The sequence below is a fragment of the Carassius carassius genome, chromosome 23 (assembly GCF_963082965.1).
Source record: "Carassius carassius chromosome 23, fCarCar2.1, whole genome shotgun sequence".
NCBI classification, from domain to species: domain Eukaryota; kingdom Metazoa; phylum Chordata; class Actinopteri; order Cypriniformes; family Cyprinidae; genus Carassius; species Carassius carassius.
In genome coordinates, this window is record NC_081777.1 from 20,464,122 (window position 1) to 20,485,355 (window position 21,234).

The 21,234-nt window shown below is 37.6% G+C and overlaps 1 protein-coding gene across 3 annotated transcripts in view; it reads right to left on the reverse strand.

The window, feature by feature from the left end:
* Positions 1-21,234, reverse strand: part of LOC132101453 (guanine nucleotide-binding protein G(o) subunit alpha) — an 87,948-nt gene that overhangs the window by 48,028 nt on the left and 18,686 nt on the right. For all 3 annotated transcript variants that reach the window (XM_059506439.1, XM_059506441.1, XM_059506440.1), the window contains exon 3: positions 17,824-17,965. In XM_059506439.1, the coding sequence (XP_059362422.1) occupies positions 17,824-17,965 (142 nt within the window). The remainder of the gene's footprint in view (positions 1-17,823; positions 17,966-21,234) is intronic.

The window sequence follows — 21,234 nt, forward strand, 5'->3', positions numbered from 1 at the left end:
AAAACTGTCGTTCTCAAGCAGTTCTGGCAGGACATGCACTGAGGGAACAGGGGGCAAAAAGCAGGGGTTTGGGGATGCACACGTCACCAAGTAAAAATGGGGACATGTTAGAGACTGTCAGCAAAAAAAACTCCTGTGTTAAGAGATGCCACAAATGCTACCAGTCCCACCACAGCTCAGCCTCATATCCACTTCAGAACATGCAGACCAGAGGAGGATGCTGTTATTAAACTTGTCTTATCCATCTATCAATAGGCTGAGCTGTTCTTCTCTCTTTTATCTGCAGTCTACACTACCTGTCCATCCATCTTACTTCTTTATTACTTCATTTTCTCTCTATTCCCAGTCTGACTTCCCGTTTTCTTAAAGCCAGGGGCTGTATAATTTTTTTTTTTTTTTTTTTTTGGTCTCCAGCTTCAAATCCCAACGCATCTCTTTTGAACACATACAACATGCACACCTAAAAACTGTGTTTTAGAGTTATCTTTGGGGTTCTTTGATAAAGGCTGGGGTGTAGGCTCATTAATGACGCGCTCGTTTATATTTAACACATACAAGCCAGCGTCAGACTGCTGCATTATGCCCGTGAACAGCAAACACAAAGCATCCAAATGTACAAATTCTCCAACATGAGAAACTGACATACGGGATGTGTTAATGAACAGACATTTCTAAACAAAATACTTCCTTTAATCCCAATTTAATATGCAGAGACAACTATTTGCAAGGCTTTTGTTGGTTGACACTCCTAAAATGTATTACATTACAAAAAAAGGTAAAACAACGATGTAGGACGATTTTGCAGATGGAGGAGGAAAGTGTTAAGAGTTTTTAGACATACCCTGTCTTGAACAGTTGAACTCAGACAGCATGCACCGAGCTAGACAAGATGAACATTTGTGGTTAAAAAGTGTGTATATATATATATATATATATATATATATATATATATATATATATATATTTATTTATTAAGTAGGGCTGGGCGATATATCTAACGATATGATCAAGCTCATTTACTCAGTTAATCTGGTTCCATGATTACCTAAATCGCCATCACCTCCTTTAAAATGGAGCAGCATTTAATAGACGCAATATCACGCAATATCACATTCTTTATCCCAGATGATTCGCCTTCAATAATGAACGCGATATTGCATAGCTTGTCAGTGATCTACGGCTCTGTCTAATAAATGCTGCTTTATTTTAAAGGAGGTGATGGCGATTTAGCGGTAATCATGAAACCAGATTAACTGAGTAGATGCGCATGATCATATCTATAGATATATTGCCCAGCCCTAATTTTAAGAAAATGACCAATTATTTTGCTAGATAAGACACTAATTTCCTCGACTGGGATCGTGTAGAGCCCTTTGAAGCTGCATTGAAACTGCATTTTTAACCTTCAATCAGTTGAGAACCATTAAAGTCCACTGTATGGAGAAAAATAATGGAATGTTTTCCTCAAAAACCTTAATTTTTTTGTGACTGAAGAGAGACATGAACATCTTGGATGACATGGGGGGTGAGTAAATTATCAGGAATTTTTTATTCTGAAAGTGGAGTAATTCTTTTAAAAACTGTTGCTGTCATGCACTTATTCTGTGGCATGCAAAATACGTATTTAGTTGTGGGTTTTTTGTTTGCCCCACGCAACTTGTAGGTCTTAGTCTAACCGGCTAATAGCAATATCAGTTCACTCGTAATTGTCTAGAAATGTGCCGATGAATAGTAAATGTTTGTCATTGTTATTGCCTGGAGATCTGATAAAGAATAGAACAATATGTTGGTGTACAAACTGCAGTGCTTTATCAATACGTTTCCGAATTGGGCTAACGCATATACCATAGCTGGGTGTTTACCAAGTAATGGTGAAAGACATTCCATTATTGACATGCGCAGCACACAGTAAACCAATCACAACAGAGTGGTTCATCAGACCAATCACCGTAGTTTAGCATCACACGAAGGATGTGTTTGGAAAAATAAAAAAGGAAATGCATATTATAAGACAATGAAAGTGTTTTTTGACCTTGCATGCATCTCATCCTGTTATTGAGGGACTCTCAAAACAAAATATGAACATTTCATAACCCATAATAGGGGCACCTTATTATTTTTGTATTTCTTTTTTTTTGATGAATGGAAATTTCAAAAGATAAATTTATTAGAAATACCAAAAACATTTATATTGCTATATTACAAAAGATTTCTGTCACTTTTGATCAACCAATCAAAGACAAAAGAAAAAAAGTGTAACATAACATTCACCTGCATGTGTACATTAACCAAAAGAGCTTAATTATTATACCAGAGACCAACGGACCATGTGGTCCAGCAGTAATTGCCTGGAAATTTATTTTTGAATACAGTGAATAAAACAATGATCTGTTAATGTTGCTGTAGCACCTCTGATTTAACAGGAATCTACCTTGAGACAAATATTTTGTTAAAATCTATATAAACTAATCAGACTCAATGTTAGACAAATAGGTGACCCCTCCCTAGTCCCTACCCTTCTTTTTTGCCTTTCACCCCCCTTCCTCACCCCTAACATCTCTTCAACCCCTTGTTTCTCTGTCTGAAGCCCTGCCAGGGCCTTGGTATCTGTGTATGTGTGTGTGTGAAGCAAGCAGCTTCATTGAAAGAGCACTGTGGCCCCTTGTCTTGTCAGCTTCGGTAAAGAGCTGGGCTGGTGGAGGCTCAGCTGTTTTCTGGGTGGATTAGTCCAGTTCAGCACACAGCACTGTTTCCCAATGACTTGCCAGCCCTGGCTCAAGGACAAGATGGAAGTGGGGGCGGGGTGGGTGTGCACTGCTCTTCCAGGCACGCAAAATGACTCGACTCCACAGAGACACACAGGTCGAGGTACTTTCATGGCATGGACATTACTGTGAGATGTTAACAGAGTGGAGTGAGTGACACAACTTGCTCCGGAGGCCCAGGGGAGAAGAGGAAATCTTCTTCTGATGGCATCTGTGACTCCATAAGAGTCTGTTCAGTACACACAATGTAATTCACACAAATTCACAAGCTCTTATTCTGACAATCTTCATAAATAAATAAATTACAAAATTATATCATGTCAGTAAAATCAAGGAAAGACATGCATCATCTAGATGGTTAATCTATTGCTGGATTATAGGTACACACGTAGTGAGTTGACCACTGGGGCCACCTGGGACCTTGGAACATATAAATCAAGATGACAATTATTGCCCCCAAGCTGGTAAAATGAAAGCTGAATACAAGGCCTGCAGCTGCAATTTCATAGTAATGTAATGTTAGCCTTCAGAAACAAGTATTTATTTATTTTTTTAAGAAAAAACAAACTTTTTTTCACTTAAAGTGTGCACAGGAAACTCGCAAGACCATGATCACCCATCAAGAGAACCTGAGAGTCTGAATATTACACAATAGAAAATAAAACGGACATCATATTGGTCAGATCAGATGATTTAGTCAGCCTGACCCCAGTGACGTTAGATTCGCAATTTACAGCAACAACCTATCAAGGCCATTGTCCATGATTCTCATGTTTGCCATTTTAATGTCTTCCTTTCAATCTTTCAAGTTATCAAATGACAAGTGCGTTAATTGAAATTCTGAAGCATTCTCACATTTATCATTGAGATGACAAATGAGATAACACAAATGTGTGAAACTTAACTTTAGTCGGTCAAAAACATTCATCATTTTAATATTTAATCTAAATGCTTTATTCCAACTGAATCATCTGTGAGAAAGTAAACGCATAGAACTGTTCAGACTGGTTGTGATTTAGTGCCTGGTTAGAACATGTTGTAAGATGTATCTGAAGAACATTTAATTTTCATATGATCTCTTTGAAGTTTATACTTGGATATTCTCCCTTTGTAGGATTTAGGACAGCTTGAGCAGTGACACAGTGCAGAAACCTGCTCTGAGCTCCTAACGCACCAAAGACATTTTTTGCTTCCTGTTGAATACACCAACACTCAAAGGTGTTTAAGGTGAAGCCAGCTGAAATATTAAGAGCTAAATGGTGAAGAGAGTTTGCATTCACCCTTAATAGGAAAAGCCTCTCCTTACTATAGTAACTCTTCTGAAAGACACATATATATACACACTATATTACTTTCATAAACAGCCGAAGTGAGATTCAGCAGAACAACGATCATCATCTGTAAAACTGTAAGTGGAGTTGCCCACTAATGCCTTGTTTATTCCTGATGCATTCACTTCCAGCAAACACAGACATTACATGCAGCTTACAGCTCTCAAGAGCTCATACTTCAGACATTTGTCATTGTAATGTTCACTTGCATGAATATATATGAATATAAGCGACAAAAATATCAGCTGAACCAACATGAAACAGTGGTTGTCAAACCTTACTTAATACCATACCTTTTTTTTTTTTTTACACTGTATAGAGTAAGCTGTTCGATAATGTTAAATAAACAAACAACAGTGTATTGTGTGCAAAATGTACTCAATAATTATCTTTTTAAACAAGAACAAATGATGAGCTCAAGTTCTTCCAATGAGATAAAAAAAAAAATGTAAATCTTTTCTTTTTTTTACGGATCTACAGTATTATTCAAAACCACTGTTGTTGTTTTTTTTTGAAAATAGATCAAGAGTGTACAGCATCATCAGATCTCTCAACCAAAATAAGGCGAGTTTAAGTGTAAATGATGTTCCGCACTGTGAGCACAGGAAAACCAGTCAATCACATTGGTCTCGCAGCAATATAATGTGCTATTTCTCTTCCAATTTTCCACTGGATCCTTTCTCGCATCTACAGTAATCTCACCCCGAAGGCTTTCAAGATTTGGCAAAATCTATCAATTTTGAGGCTAAGTGCAAGAAATCATTTTTCCATTTGTGATTTTTAGGCTTAGCGCTGTTCTAAACAGCATCGCTGCAGGTGCTGGTGCTGGTGCTGTTGCGTCCCTAAAGCCGCCAAATCCCAATCTTCCAGTCCTGTTCCTTTTCATTAATAGTGCTGGTTGTGCTACCAATCACCATTTACAGCTCTAGAGAGCTCTCCAGCTTCAGTGCTGGGCTTGTTTAATCTGACTGGGCTTGACAAGGCTTTAACAAATGAAGAGGGACTGAAGGAAGGGGTGATGAACCTGCTTTTAACCTGAATGTCCACTTTGGACATGCCGCTCATGGGACAGATCGTATGATGCGAAGGAGTCATTCTTGGCAACAAAGGCAAAGATGTCTCTATCGGTGCTGTGAGGAGAAATTCTGAAAAACAAGTCAAAGCGTATTCAGATCAAACTCAAAAGCCCCGAAGCCCAGGCTGTTATAAGATGAGTACACGGGCATTTCTGAATGAGGCCTGAACTGAAAAATACTGCCATGTCAATTAGGATGAAATTCACACACATGGAAATACTAGAGCATTACTGGACTGAGAATATCAAGTTTTACCGTACATCTAAAACACCCTTTGCTGAATATTACACTAAATAGTTGTATTTAATAGTCTTATATTGTGGCCTCATATAAGACCAATATAAGAATCCAATGTTATATTATTTTGAATAATGATGACGGAACAATTTGCTTTCCCTATTCTGTTCTTGCTGACTGATTGACAGCCTGTAAATAAAGCCAGTCTGAATGAGCAGTGTATAAAGTAAAATAATTTTAAAAATAATAATTCTTAAGCCAGATTTGTGCGTCCATTAAACAAAAAGAGACATTATTATCCTTGGGGAGCATTGTGAATTGAGTCCATGGCCACCAATTGATTTTGTACAACAATTTTATGCTCTTATTCTTTCATTTGTGTCGGGTTTTAAAACGCACTTTCCAGGGTCATTTCCTTTAATACAGTGTTGCTAAAGAACTTAACAGCAGTAGACAGTGAAATTTGGTTCTGGCTTGTGTAAAGTAAAAACAAAAATTTGTTCAAGCACAAACAAATTGGTTGTCAGCACTGCAATTCAAAGGGGTATACAATGTGGGTGTCATGATGAGCATGTAATTATTCATTTGTTGATCATACTTTCAACAAAGCCATTATTCCTTTTTAGTCTGCCCAGAGGTTATAAGCAACAACAAACACAGAGAAAATCATCAGCAGTATGGAAATAATAATGAATAGGAAAATAATGTCATTTTATATTGAGGTTGATCCTGTAACAATGGCAAAATACGAAAAGGCACAGGCTATGAATATTTCATGTAGGCCATAAAACTATATACTGCAACATGTTATAAAAATTGCTTGTCCCAATCATAATGGAATTATTTATCTATTTTTCTCTAATTTTTAAGATTCAATAAGGATTAATTCATGTTGACCCCTTTCAGCAAAAAATACTTCCAAATATTTAATATCATAACAGGGAAGGTTTAAAGATGTGGTGAGACTCCATACATCTGCATTCAGATGGAGCGACATTTACTACACAGAGCCGTAGTTCACTGACAATTAGGCAATTTCGCGTTCAGTATCGCAGATACGTGAACGTGATTTTGCGTAGCTTGTCAGTCAACTACAGCTCTGTGTAGTTAATGCCACTCCGTCTGAAAGCAGGTGATGGAGATTTACTGCTAATCACGGAACCAGCTTTACTGACGAGATGCGCATGGCAATGGCATGTGATTAATTCCACAGCCCTACTATGAGGGTTTATACCAGCGACTACATAAAGAAACATTTTTAGAGATTCAGATCAGATACTCTACAGAGTAACAATAAACTAATTCATCCTCTATTTCTGTCTTTTCTCTTGATATCAAACAGCTGTCAGTAAAGCTCGAATGTTATAGCAGTACTCAAGGGCAAATATCCAACCTCTTAAAAATCACACATGTGCACTCTCATACTTAAACACACATGCACGCACACAAAGACTGATGTATCTGTTGTAATAAGAGCTGGGCATATGGCAAAGACGTGGCCGGCTCACTAGCCCACTAACGGGGATCATATGGCTAAGGTGGTTTGTTCCTGATTGCTTTATTTTTGGCTCTCCAATTAAAAATGAGCAGCACAGATCTTCTAGAGAGTGACAGCAACACAGTTTGGGCAAGGGCAGCAGTGGGGAGCAGTCCAGACACATTCATTACACCCCACTTCATTGACCGCCTTTTAGAACTTTGCCAACACACATTTTGCAGGAGAAAGAAAAACTCAGACCACTAATGATGATCTTATTAAACAAATAATCTTAAAACATAAATCAAGAACCACCTAAAATCCAGCTCAAATGTATCACACCCATACAAACACATACCTCCTCAAATTTTTGGGGTGCGGGTTTTGAATGAGACTTCTGAAAAAAAATGTGATTGTAAGTGCCTTCTGTCTGCGGTCCAGCTCACCCCTAAACCATCTCGATTGGGTTCAGTTCTGGTGACTGCAGTAATATTGTGAAATATATTTACTATTTAAATTAACTTTCTATTTGAATATATTTTAAAATGTAATTTATTCCTGTGATCCAAGCTGTATTTTCAGCATCATTACTCCAGTCTTCAGTGTCTCATCCTTCAGAAATCATTCTAATATGCTGATTTGCTGATTATCACTATTTAAAACATATGAGTACATTTTTTCAGTATTCTTTGATGAATAGAAGGATCCAAAGATCAGCATTTATTTGAAATAAAAAGCTTTTGCAACATTATCATTCAAATGCTTAGAGGTTTTTTTTTTTTTTTGAGCAGCAAATCAGAATATCAGAATTATTTCTTAAGGATTGTGTGAATGGAGTAATGATGCTAAAAATTCAGCTTTGAAATCTCAATAAATTACATTTTGAAATATATTCAAATAGAAATCAGTTATTGTTTTGCTGTACTTTGGATCAAATAAATGCAGGCTTGGTGAACAGAAGAGACTTCTTTAAAAAACATTAACAAGCTTACTGTTCAAAAACTTTTGAGTGGTAGTGTATAGGCAACTTAAATTTTTCTCTAACTTATTAAAACTTAACAGGCTTATAATTGGCTTAGAAATCTATAACTGCTGGACAATAACAAATAATAATGATCTGTTTATATACTACAAATACTTTTTTATTACATAATAAGGCAGAATAGTTTCTTGTAATAATAATGTGTTCGTGTTTCCAAAAGTGTCTGTTTTTCTGTGAAAACAACTGTTTTCACACAGCATAGCTGGACTCTTTCGTCCATATTAGGAGTTTCCTGGTATGAATTTCTGCGCGAGAGCACCCTCCGGCTTCGAGTATGAATGAAACACACACTGCAGGAGAGTTTAGCGCTCCGTGATGTTCATCCCGTCTTCTGGGTCATGCGCAGACTGTCCTGTCTCTTTGAGTTTAAATCTATATTTATTCACACCAGCTCTTGAAAACCTCTATGCGAACACACATGACTGGAAAAGTGCGGGGGACGAATTTCCGTGATGATAAAAGTGGGGGGGACACGTCCCCCACGTAATCTACGCCCCTGTCCTAGTGGGTCGCGGTGGTATTGCAGGTGGGCCGCCAATTACTATCAAAAGAAACAATGATATTGTTAATACATGAAAATGTCTAAGTCATAACATAATATGTGGAATAGTGTCCACTATTCAAGCTCGCTGATTGGTTTAAGAATAAATCACCAATTTATATTTTTGCTGCATATGCTACAGAACAACAATTTCAAACATGCATAAATGGCTGTCAACATGTTTCCTCCTGACTTGCTCCACTGACTGTCTACCCGCTGCCGAGCTCTGCTTGGATCTGGTTTTCCCGTTTTGCTGAGCGATGCCAGCCCAAGTTATTTTCTGTTCATTGGCACGATTTCTAAATAGCTTTATAGCAAGATTTTCCACGGCAGAATGCAACGCGCCTAGCGCAAGAACAGAACAGGCTGGGCATATGCCTAACTCCAGGTTCACACACTGTCTGTGATGTGCCTTTTTTCCGAGACCATGTTAATGGATCCGAGCGTTCACACTGCACGCGGTAAAAGGCTAGAAATAAAAACGTGCGTTTATAAACGTGCGATTATAATTAATATCTAGCACATGAGCTAGATGAGAGAGTTGTGAGTGCACAGGACGCAGTTTAAGTGAGAGGAGACACGTTTTAAGTGCACACACTTTCTCCGGGCGAGAGCAGCGTGTATCTGAGCAAGCACGTCTGGTTTTGTGACAGAGCAAAGGACATCTGCGTGCGAACAGAGAGATTTGCGCTTGTTCATTATTTTAATGTGTATTCGCGTTACAATAACGCGCTCTCGCTGCTGCTTCTGCACCGCATACACATACTGTATACACACTGCAAACGGAGTAGGCCTAAGTGTGAACCTGTATAACAAATCTATTTCAACACCTGAGGCACTGCTACAATTAATGAGCTCTATGAACAATGCATGGCAAAAAAAAAAGTCCCTGGACACGGATTTATTTATTTATATTTTTTGCCATAAGTCTATAAATTGTGTTACACCTTTACTATAGTGATTATTTTGACTTATGTCTGTTCTAGAGACATTACAACTATTTGATAAAGCTCTAATTGGTTTTCTTTTGGAAATATGTTTCAAATTCATCCTGAATGCATTTATGACTGTAAAGCATATCTGTGTGTGTCAAAATTGTGATTAAAATCGAAAACGCAAAATTGATAAAAAAAAAAAATTGCGATATGTTTTTTTTTTTTTTTTTTGGCCATATCGCACAGCCCTAGTTTACTCAATAAATTCAGTTAACAATCTAGCTTCTGAGTGCAAAGTTATTAACCCAACAATAGCAGGGTCAGTTAATTTTTTTTTCAGTGGGCCGCGCAAACATAAGTGTTTGGTTGTGTGGGCCACGAGTTGAAAAATGTTGGGAACCACTGATGTAAATATTGAAAATTCAGGCTCACAGGATATCAGGTTCAGTTGCAGTTTTGCTTGTTTTACTATTCAGTTCCATTATTTGAAGAACTCTATCATAGTGTGCAAAATATCTGTTTATTCAATTCAGTAAGATGTACTGTGAGGTCTGTAAACATTTTAGGATTGTCAAAGGAGCCCTTAGTTTAGAAATCCTGGCCTAAGGCACACAGTTTACCAGGACCACAAACAAGTAGATGTGTCTGACTCAGCTGACATTAAAATTCCACTAAATAAGCAACAGCCTGGAAAACACAAGCAGTTCTCCAGTGTAAAGATTCATTGAGGTAAATTGATTCACCTAATATGTAATTAAGCTGCGTCAGAAATAATTCTATTTGGGATCTGTGTAAATGAGCTGTAAGACTGGGGAGAAGGGACTCAGACATCCTTTTACTGAATCCAAGCACCAGAGACATGACATAAAAGGGTCTCAATTAAAATGGAGGCTGTAGCACAATCTGCTGGGATAGATATCTGTTAATGCGTCTGAAGGGCTCTTGTTCTGCCTCACGCAAAATTAATTTACACATTCTATAAATATGCCTAACCTTCCCCTCTCAGTTTTAGCAATGATACAGGCTGTCTGCAAACCCAACTCCGTCATAAAGAATGTACCAAAATCCAGGGTGGCCTGGACTAAAAAACTAAGAGAAGACCCTCAACTTACAAATGCAATACTCTACTTCCAGGGCCACTGTTTGTGTATATAATCTATGCTAATGTTTTCACCTTAAGTCACTAAATGATTAATAAACTGCATAGCAGCAGGTAGAAAGTAATTTTAATAGCACATTTTTACATGGGAAGTGTTGCTAAGACACAAGGCTCAATCTTCAGCTAATAAACCATTTCACCAGCGATACGCAAGTATTGATTAGACATTCACAGGTCTGATATACAATAATGACTACTGATCCAAGTGGAAAAGGTTTTAGAAAGAAACTAATCAAGGATAGGATGAGGGTTCTCAAGAAATGTTTTCATCCCTTGAAACTGCTTATCTTAACTGTGTAGGAGAAAAAGCATTGTCTTTTCTGGATGTTATTTACCTTTCAGAGTTGTAGTTCTTATCAACTCCTTTTATCATTACCAGGTGTTCGTTTCACACGGAAGAGGATCATGTACCACCACGGAGACAACAATAAACCAATGCACAGTTCTCAAAACATGTACTGGAAAACATCACATTTAAACACATAATTTGCATATGAGTTTTATTTGGCAATGTATTACCATCAGCACCTAAAAGGGGTTTCATCACAGTTTTATTTGAAAATACAATACTTATTTTAATGTGACTCCTTTTCCCACAGGGAAATTTGTGTTTAACAGCAGCATTTTGTGAATGTAATCCCATTGTCTGTAATTTGTGGTATATTATTTTTCACATTTCTCCTCATCAAGTCAATGCTCACCTCCAGATGATAGTGATCGCTTCAATCCTGCCCAAAGTATATGAAACACTGCTCTTAGGCTTCTATATAACCAGGTATTTTTCCTATTTGAATGCAGGTAAATCAAACAGTTTTTTTTCCAGGTTAGCGTTATATAAAGATTATTTGCATGATGATGAGTCTGTTTAAATGGGCTTTCTCTGGATAATGAGTGGGCGTGTAAGCACCGCTAGGGCTTTGCCGGGACTGCTGGGAATATTCTGCTGCAATCACCATCTCTTCCTTATTCCCCAAATGTTTTCCATCCACAGCACACACAAAAGCCCACAGACTCATGCTAACACAAACAACCACATACCCTAGTGACAGTTTGCGTAGAGAGCAACAGAGGATCTAAACCCAAACTTAGGCCTACACAATGCTTAAACTGATAATCACTATTATTCTGCTAATAAATTTTAATCACGATTATTATTGATTAAATGAATGATGAATTTTCATCACAATATTGTACTTTCTAGGGATGCGCCAAATTTTCAGCCGCTAAAAATTACAGCCGCTCGTGCTCACGGGAACAGCAAAGTCCGCTCAAATAACGCACCAACAGGAAATTTCTATATATACTATAAAAAAATAATCAATTTATATTTAATATTATTTTATTGTGTTACTTTCTATTTTCAAATTCATTTGATTAAAAAATTACTTTACATTAAATTACTACATCTTACAAAATTATATTATTTAATAAAATAATAAATACAAAGCATTCTTGGTTTCTGTTTCAGCACAGAATTTTCATTCCGGTGCATCTCTAGCACTTTCACATAAGCACAAATCAAGAAACATCAACATTTCCAACGTAGGCTGAGTTTATTTAACATTATCGAGCCTAGTTTTCAGATATATTTATCATAAACATTAATACTTTCTACATTATGAAAACTAGTAAAACCTTAAAAAGCTTCTCACAAAAGCTAAAACAGTGAAATTCACAACAAGCAACGCTAAAAGATGAAGACAGAGGTACCACACTGATCAAACAAAACCTGATGAATATCTCTATTGCTTTTTGTCTGCATCTGTCCATGCAGTGTGAATTGGCCTTAAAACAAAAAGACTTTGTATTGTAGCACAGACTTCACATAAGCGCATTTAATTCGACAACTACAATTGCAAACAACATAGTTGAGATTCATGTTTGTAATTACTGTGTGTCACTGAAATGGTTTGCTCACAGATATAGCAACAAATACAGCAAATGGCGCAAACAGCCAGGAATGCAGACTGGCTGTATGACACTTTGATTTGAGCAGAATACTGCATTAGAGTTTGCTAAATTCCAAACAAACATGTTTGTCTTTTCAGATAATCTGATAATTGGGACAATTAAGTAAAACACTGGTATGGAAAATGTATCTATTTAAGAGAAAAGCTCTGATTGGGGTCTGACATCTGGCAATCCAATCCAGGAAAGCTTGTGGAAGCTTGTTTCCAATGCAATATAACAGAAATGTCAAAAAAATAAACTTTTTTAAATAAATAACCAAAGGCAATGTCACAGTAATCATGATTAAATATATTTTAAAAAATTAAAAACTGTGCCAATTTGCCTCAAGTCATGCACTACTGCAAAAAGCCACCTATGGGATTTCCATTAAATTTAAAGAAAAAACAAAGCATTATTAAAGTGTCTCAGTACTTAAAAAGCAACTATTCCCAGTGGCCACAGACAGCAATTCATGCCCCATATGAGTGCCTGCCCGCATCCAATCAGTTTTGCCTGAAAGAGCAAATTTTTCACACACTGCAGCATCCCATACATAAAATCATAATATAACCCCAAAAATATTGAACAGTTCAACTTTTAATATGCATTAAGTGGATCTGCATGCACATATTTATCATTATAAGTGAATAAGTAATAGAAATGGCCAGATAGGAGAGCTCTCGCCAGAGTCTCAGCACTAATGTAGGATAAATCACTTTAAATTTAGAGCAAACACTCCGAATTCTGACTGCAATCCTATTTCTCAGTTCTATTTTGGGACATTTGTGAATATAAATTTGCATGCGGCTAGCACGCAGACTGGGACACCCAATTGGGCTTGTTTTGGAGAGTTTTCCACATGCTGCGTCATGATGCTGCAGTGGAAGCAGTGGGCCAGAATGGCAAAGCCCATCTGTGTCCATCTGGTTGCCAGGCACTGGGCTCATGCCCCCTGCCCACCACAGACTGACATTTATATTATCAGCAGTGGTGTGGCTCAGGATGTCACAGCAACATATTGAGCCTTATGGAACCCATTCCGCTCAGAGCGGCAGCCATTGTGCTGTACTTTAGAGGCCCATAAGCAATGGGATCAGCATCGGATCATGTGTTTAGTTGTGGTGAGCAATGAATCAAACTAGGATGAATGGACTTCCTGCCACAGGCCGCAGCATCATCTGCTATTACACTACTAAGCTGTGGAGAAAAAGGATCCAGGGTCTTTACCAGGACAGCTGCATGGATAGAGACATAACAAGAACGTACATGGAGTATGTGTGTCAAGTATACATGCCACAGAACATCTAAAAATAGATGGCGACTCCAAACAATTGGCTCCTTTAAAAAAATATCACAGAGAGTAGTGAAGTGAAGTGAAGTGACCCATACTCAGAATTTGTGCTCTGCATTTAACCCATCCGAAGTGCACACACACACAGAGCAGTGAACACACACACACTGTGAGCACACACCCGGAGCAGTGGGCAGCCATTTATGCTGCGGCGCCCGGGGAGCAGTTGGGGGTTCAGTGCCTTGCTCAAGGGCACTTCAGTCGTGGTATTGAGGGTGGAGAGAGAACTGTACATGCACTCCCCCCACCCACAATTCCTGCCGGCCCGGGACTCGAACCCACAACCCTTCGATTGGGAGTCCGATTCTCTAACCACCAGGCCACGACTCCCCTATATGGTACCATACCATATACATATAGCACCATCATCCAATGATGCTATCAAACACATTGTGAGCCTGAGCAAGGTGTTCTGTAGGAAAGTGTGAATGGAATTATAGGAAGTGTGTTTAGATTTATTTTCTGGTCCAAAATGTAGTGATTGCCTAATGGAGATGAAATTTTAACACAGATATAGTTTTGTTACCAATGCATGACAACAAAAATGTCGAATGACGGGTGGGAGGAACATTTTCAAATAACAAGGATTTTAATACACATAGGCCTACATATTATAATAACCCAGATAATACTTTCATTATTACTATTATTTAGATAGTAATAGAATAGCATAGCAACATCATAACGTCAAATTCAAATGAAATCTATTGCAAGCCAAGTGTCTCATATGCACAGCATTTGAAATCAGTTTTATAACAGGATGAATGTAGGCAGTAGGCAGTTCACTATATCTTGGAATGGCGCTATAGAGTTATACTCTATGAGAGGTGTGGCCTACTCCTCATTCTGGTCACACACGCTATTGTGAATGAGATGTTTGCCTCTTTGGTGCTGGGCAGAGTGCATGCGAGTGACATTGCCCATGGACACAGACTTGTGGAAAGCGCTGCGAGAGAGGCAAAACAAGAGGTCGCCATGGAAACAGGGCCAGATTGGTGGGAGAGAAAAGGAGATAGGGGAGGGCAATATGGAGGAGAGGCTATGCATACAAAGACAGACAGATAGAAGTAAGAGAGAGGGAAAGCGGGAAGCTGAGAGGGTATAAAAGCGAGAAACAGAAGAGTGTGAGAGAAAGAAAGGGCAAACAGATATATAGAGGCTAGGTTGTTGAGAAAGCAGTTCCAATGAAATCTTCACACCTCATATTAAAAAGGTGTGAGCCAGCTGGCCTCCACAGCCTGAAGGAACAGAGGCCTGAGGAGTTTGTGTGAATGTGTGTGAGTGATCTGTTCTAGAGATAAGCATATACGTACTATACGCATTTACATTTAGTCATTTATGCTTGCATACATAAAGAATTGTATGTAAGCATTATGTTATTTCCTCTCTAAGAGAAAATCTCTATCTTTTTGTACACATCACATACTGTATATATAATGTAGTTCCTCACATATTCTGATAAATTTCTCCATTGACAATAGATATAACTCAGACCACATGGAATTGGTTAATAACACAGGACTCAAGATCTATGCAGCAAATTTAACTATCCATTACATGCTCTTTTATGAAGTACTTAAGCTAATTTTAAGTAACTTCAGAGACCAATAACAGTGCCGTAATCTCAGGGCTGTGTAAAGGTATATTCCATGTTCAGTACAAGTTAAACCCAATGCACAGCATTTGATTAAAGTTTAAGTTTCAACACATAAAGCAATGTAAGTGCTTTTATAAAAAGTTTGATTAATATTAAAAATAAATATAAATTAATTGCAACAACCCCGTTAGCTTCCACTGTAAGTTCTTCACTGTAACACTGGGTTTTGCCTTTAAGAAAACAATGGGTGAGTCAAAATGACATTTTTGTGGTAATCAACCTGAGCTTAACTTGTACTAAACCTAAAATATTCCATTAGCTGTAATAGTCCTTAAAGGGTCATGAAATGAGAAATCAAAATCCCCATGATCTTTTGATCTGTAAGATGTCATTGTGCTATAAAAACATCCTGGAAGTTTTAGAACTTCTACAGTGCTTCTACATCACTCCCAGTTTAGCCCCGCCCACCAATTTGTGCACACAGTAGGTAAAACACAAGAGCAGTTTAACCAAACCATAAACTTTATTTCATGAACTTTATTTTTAATGAAGTGTCAGTAAGGCCTTTGGTCACTTCGTTTTACTACGGGTTTGTTTACAAACAGGGCACAATTCGACACAGGATTTTCAGAAATACTGAACCTAAAAGATGAAGCTGTGCCGACTATATTAGATACAATGTCACACCACACAGTGTGAGTAACGATTTTCATTACGTGGTCACTATTGCTTTAGCTGTTATTACAGATCACTTAATATGTACTGATTATATATGCATTTTAACTTAAAACACATCAGTGTCCATCTGTGAAAGATGTAGGCTGTTAAACATACACTGTATGTACAATACAACCGTTAGCCAATCATAGCAGTGGGCATTTATTTCTGAGTCTACAATCCGCCATGCTTATTCAAACAGAGAGTTCTGATGAGAGGGTCAAAACAATGACCGAAAATAGCCTATTACTTCTAAATTAATGTTTTATTTTTACACACAAGTGGATCTCAAAGAACAGTACAAAATATAAAACAAAGGCAGTTCATGACCCCTTTAAGTCAAAATCATGCCAAATTTAGGCCCTCTGCCCCAAAAAACAGCAGAAAAAGTCTGCAGACTCCATGTAGGCCCAGCAGTCACATTCAAACACATTATACCACACTGCTATCTATGACCTCTCTTATTAGGTACACACATCTGATGCCCTTCAATGGCGGCTTCCTGAGATGTAACTCAACCTGGAAATGAAGACGTGTTCTATTTCTCACAATAGAAAATATCTCAATCGATGGCTGCTAGATATTTCAGATCACTGTTGCCTCTATACTGATAGCTTTGATTTGATTAAAATGAAACATTGCTTCCTGCTGAAGGTCAATGAATTCACTGACACTGACATTACAGTGAGAGAGATTTTGAGAATGAGCACAATGGGATTATGAGTCTTATTGACACTAATGGAACCCATTAGCAGGTAAATCTTAACCTGAAGCTTCCCATCAGAACCCAGCCATTTTACTTTGTATTAGGCGGGGAAATGATATGTGCTGTGGCTAGAATCTATCGACATTCACCACATCTGGTTCTGTTTCTCTTTAGATTAGATTAGTGGTTGTGTCTTTAATGCACAAGACTTTAGTAGAAGACATTTTTATTAAAGGAATTTTCCAGGTTCAGTACAAATTAATATTAATTGAGGCTTGTGGTAAAATGTTTATTACAAGAAAAATTAATTTTTAAACTCATGCACTAACAGTGGAAGAGAATGGGGATATTCTGTAAACATTAAAAAGCTTAATGTTTCAACAGTATAGCCAAAGGTATAAACAATATGTATATGATTGTAGTGTCCAAAAAAAAAGCAAGAAAAAAAAAAGATTTATTAACCTTTTTATATAAAGCCATATCCAGTTTTAATTATTATTTGAATGAAATTCCTAACCCGGTTATATAATAGTACTTAAATGGTATTAATAGCATAGACTCACATTATCCTTTAAGTTTTTTAAGTAAATGAAAGAAGGAGCTTATCTTTACTGAACCTGGAACATTTCTATAATTGGTGTGTGACTCTTTAAAAAAAAATGTATTCTTATTGAGGTCAATTGATTACAGATCATAAATGCAGCCTCAGGAACCGTGAAGTTAAAACTACATGTCACCGCCATTGACCCTTGTTATCTGATTCTACCGAATCATCTAACACAGAAACACTATATATCTGTCTTGCATATACTGTATAAAGTAAAGAGAAATTACAGCTGATCTCAAGTGTTACAATTACCATCCATAAGGTTGCAATCAAAATTGGAATGTCACTCCTTAATAAGTATTCCAGCTTATCAGGGTTTGCGCTGTACTCACTTTACGCTCCTTGTCTCCATACTCCAGCCCCAGTGTGTCCATGGCACGCACGATAGCAGCCAGAGACTGGATGGTGTTGCTGAAGACCACTGGCTTGTACTGCTTCACATCATCACCAGAGAAACCATCCTCGTGGATAATCCTACACACACAACAGAGGATATGTTAGAGAGCATGTAGTTCATGTGCGTCTGGAACACTTCCACCCTGGCTGGAGGAACCAGACTACAGTCAACAGGCAGAAATCATGTCCCATTTCACTGAAATGTTCAGCTCTTCTCAAGATCAGAACCACACATTTCTAGACTGACAGTCTCCGGGCCCAACTATGGTGTTAATACAAAAGCATAGGAAGGATGGAGAGGATGATTAGAGAGTAAAGGGGGTCAGCAAACACAAAAAAGTGATGCAAAAAAGTGATGTTCAAACATACAGATACAGACAGTGTGCAATATTTCTTTTAACTGTTTGTTAGCACTTTTTTAATTTGTTATTTTAATCTCATTCAAATCAAACATATTAGCAAGTTCGTTACACATCCTTTGTGAAATATAATAAATTAATCAAAACAATAATAATATTGAGCGAATTGCCTACTGCTTCTCAGGAAACTCCTCTGAGAAATCTAATGTTTTTTTCACAATGCATTTATTTATTTTGCTCTGCTTCACTGAATACCATAACTAAAGAACAATAACTATGATAACTAAATTTCTGGGTAAAATTACAGTTAGTCATTCAACTGGACATTGCTGGCATCTTATATGACATGAATGAAAATTTATTATAGGTACACAAACACACATGCTTGTTTGTACAGCTATCTCTGAGGGACCCGCCAAAGACTAAAATAGGGTTGTTGGGGTTTTTTTTTTTTTTTTTTTTTTTTACACTGACCTGATCCACACATATGAATTTACTACTACAATAGGTTTCGCAACCTTCTGCAACACTCACTTTTAAGAAAAGAAACACTCCCATTTTAGTAATTGCAGATGCACTCATTAAATCCAATACATGTTACAGTAATTGATTTGACCTGTTTTTTTTTAAGGCTGTCAGTACAGTACATTATGTAAATTATGCGAAAAAGCAATAAAGGAGTTCTCATTTTCCCATCCTGCACCACGTTGTTTAATTAGCAAATGCATTTGCGCCCATTAGTGCATCCATGGGCATGCTGGTCTAAAAAAGAGGTGTGTTCAGGAGCATTGCTGGCGCATTACTATTTTGAGGGACTGAAACAAGATTCGCTTACTACACACACAGGGACACAAACACACAAAATGCACACAAAAATTTTTTAAAAATGAAAAATTTCATTCCGCCATGTAAATAGTGAACCCACCATGGTGCGAGCACAACTGGCTTTTAAAGTGGATGGGAAATGAGACTCTGATTGGTTAACTGCATGTTACGCCCAAAAAACACCCATTACTCATTAAGAGAATAAGGACAACCCGCAGTATCACTAAGACTTAAAATTAAAACAATTTTCTACAACTTTTTAATTAGATTACATTCACAACTAAGCCTGTCAAAAGCCACATGCTGAGTGGCTTATAAACGTCAAATGATAAACAGAAGTGAAGAATTATTAATAGTTCCATTTAGGAATGCACCGAATATTCGGCCACCGAAAATTTTCGGAACACTTTTATTACCGAAACAACACGGCCGAAATGTTATGATGACGCAAACAGAAACCGCGACCTGCACGTGCACCTGCATAGCGCAGACCACGAGCTCCCCGCGACATTCACTTCACACCAGTGGGTCTTAATAGAGAACATTCTCTCTATTCTTATTCCTTTATTCGCAGCACTAAAGCGTCTCCTAACAAAGAGATTGAGACGGACCATGAAGTGAAAACAAAGAAAAGTACAGTCTTATAGAGTCTGTTAGCACACGTCTCACTGAGATCTTCTCGGATCCTCCGCACTTCATCGCGAATGTGCTTGATCCGCGTTATAAAGACCAATACTTGGATGCGGAAATATGGCAGAGCACACGAGAAATGCTCCAGGCCGCGCTGGATGCGGAGAACCCGCGTGGAGACGGAGAAGCTCCAAGCGCAGGAGACTGATCAGAGCGCAAAAAAAAAAAGACTCGTCTCTGCACATATAATACACACACATATACATATACATGCATAATATCAGATTGTAGCCATATTTCTGCTAGATTTTTTGCTAGATTTCTGCTTTAATTTGATAAAAATGTTTATTTATGCCCTGGCCCTATTTAAATACAATCTCTCAAATATTTCTCAAATGTCAGGCAGATGACAAGCTCAACTGCTCAACAGCTAGATGGTTTTCTGTCTGAAGTCCCCATCCCCAGAAGTGATAACCCTCTTGCCTATACTGGAGAAGTAATGCACTTTCTAGTCCTACAGAGAAAAATTTCAAATGCTCTTCACCTAAATGCACTTTTTATGAGAGAACAGTTAATTTTAAAACCTTTCTGCAGGCCAGTAGGCCTGTACATTATTATTTAATATACAGATGAGTGGGATTAAATTTTAGTTTGAATTTTATTTTATACTGTGCATTGTTGCAATGTGCTTAATAATTATTTGCATAATTTGTAATTATGTATTTTTATGTTTTTTTATAATTTATGTAATTGTAATTATCTTTGAAACTTTAATATTAATTTATGCAATTGCAATGTTTTAATTTTAGTAAAGTTAGTACACGGTCATAGCAATAAATGCAATGGTACTAATAATTGGGATAATTTCTTTCGGTGTTTCGGTTTCGGTTTTCGGCCTTGGTTTTCTCTTTTTCGGTTTTCGGTTTCGGCCAAGAATTTTCATTTCGGTGCATCCCTAGTTCCATTCGTTTAATTTATGGAAAAAGTCTTAAAATTGCTGCATTTGTTTTAACCAGAATAACCAAATAGCTATTGTCTGCTAGGGATGTAGGTAGTTTATCTTCATTTTGTTCTATTCAGAAATCAGTGAAAGATGCATTTTTGTGATGAGGAGGGTGTTTTAATCATCACATTCAGTGAATTACTGTAGTAAGTGCAGTTTTATCATCCAGCATTATGTTGGAGCGCAGAGTGTTCTTACTTGACAGCCAGCTATGTCTTTGTCCTCCTGATTCATAAGTTATATACGTTTTTACGGTTTTATCCCTCACTCATGCTTACATTCAATATTCAATCATTTTTACCCATTATCTATAATAAAATGCTGTTATTTCTGCAACAGACGGCATGCCCGACTTTGGTCCGGGGAAAGTAGTGCATACAGAACAGCGAGGGACTGGTTTCTCACAGAGAATATGACCCTGCTGGAGCCAAACCACAAAGGAGGGCCCCAGTGGCACTTGGTCCTTCTGTGGCCAAAACCCCTAATTCAATTGATTTAGCTAAAATTAGGTTTGGACATCTGTCTGTTCT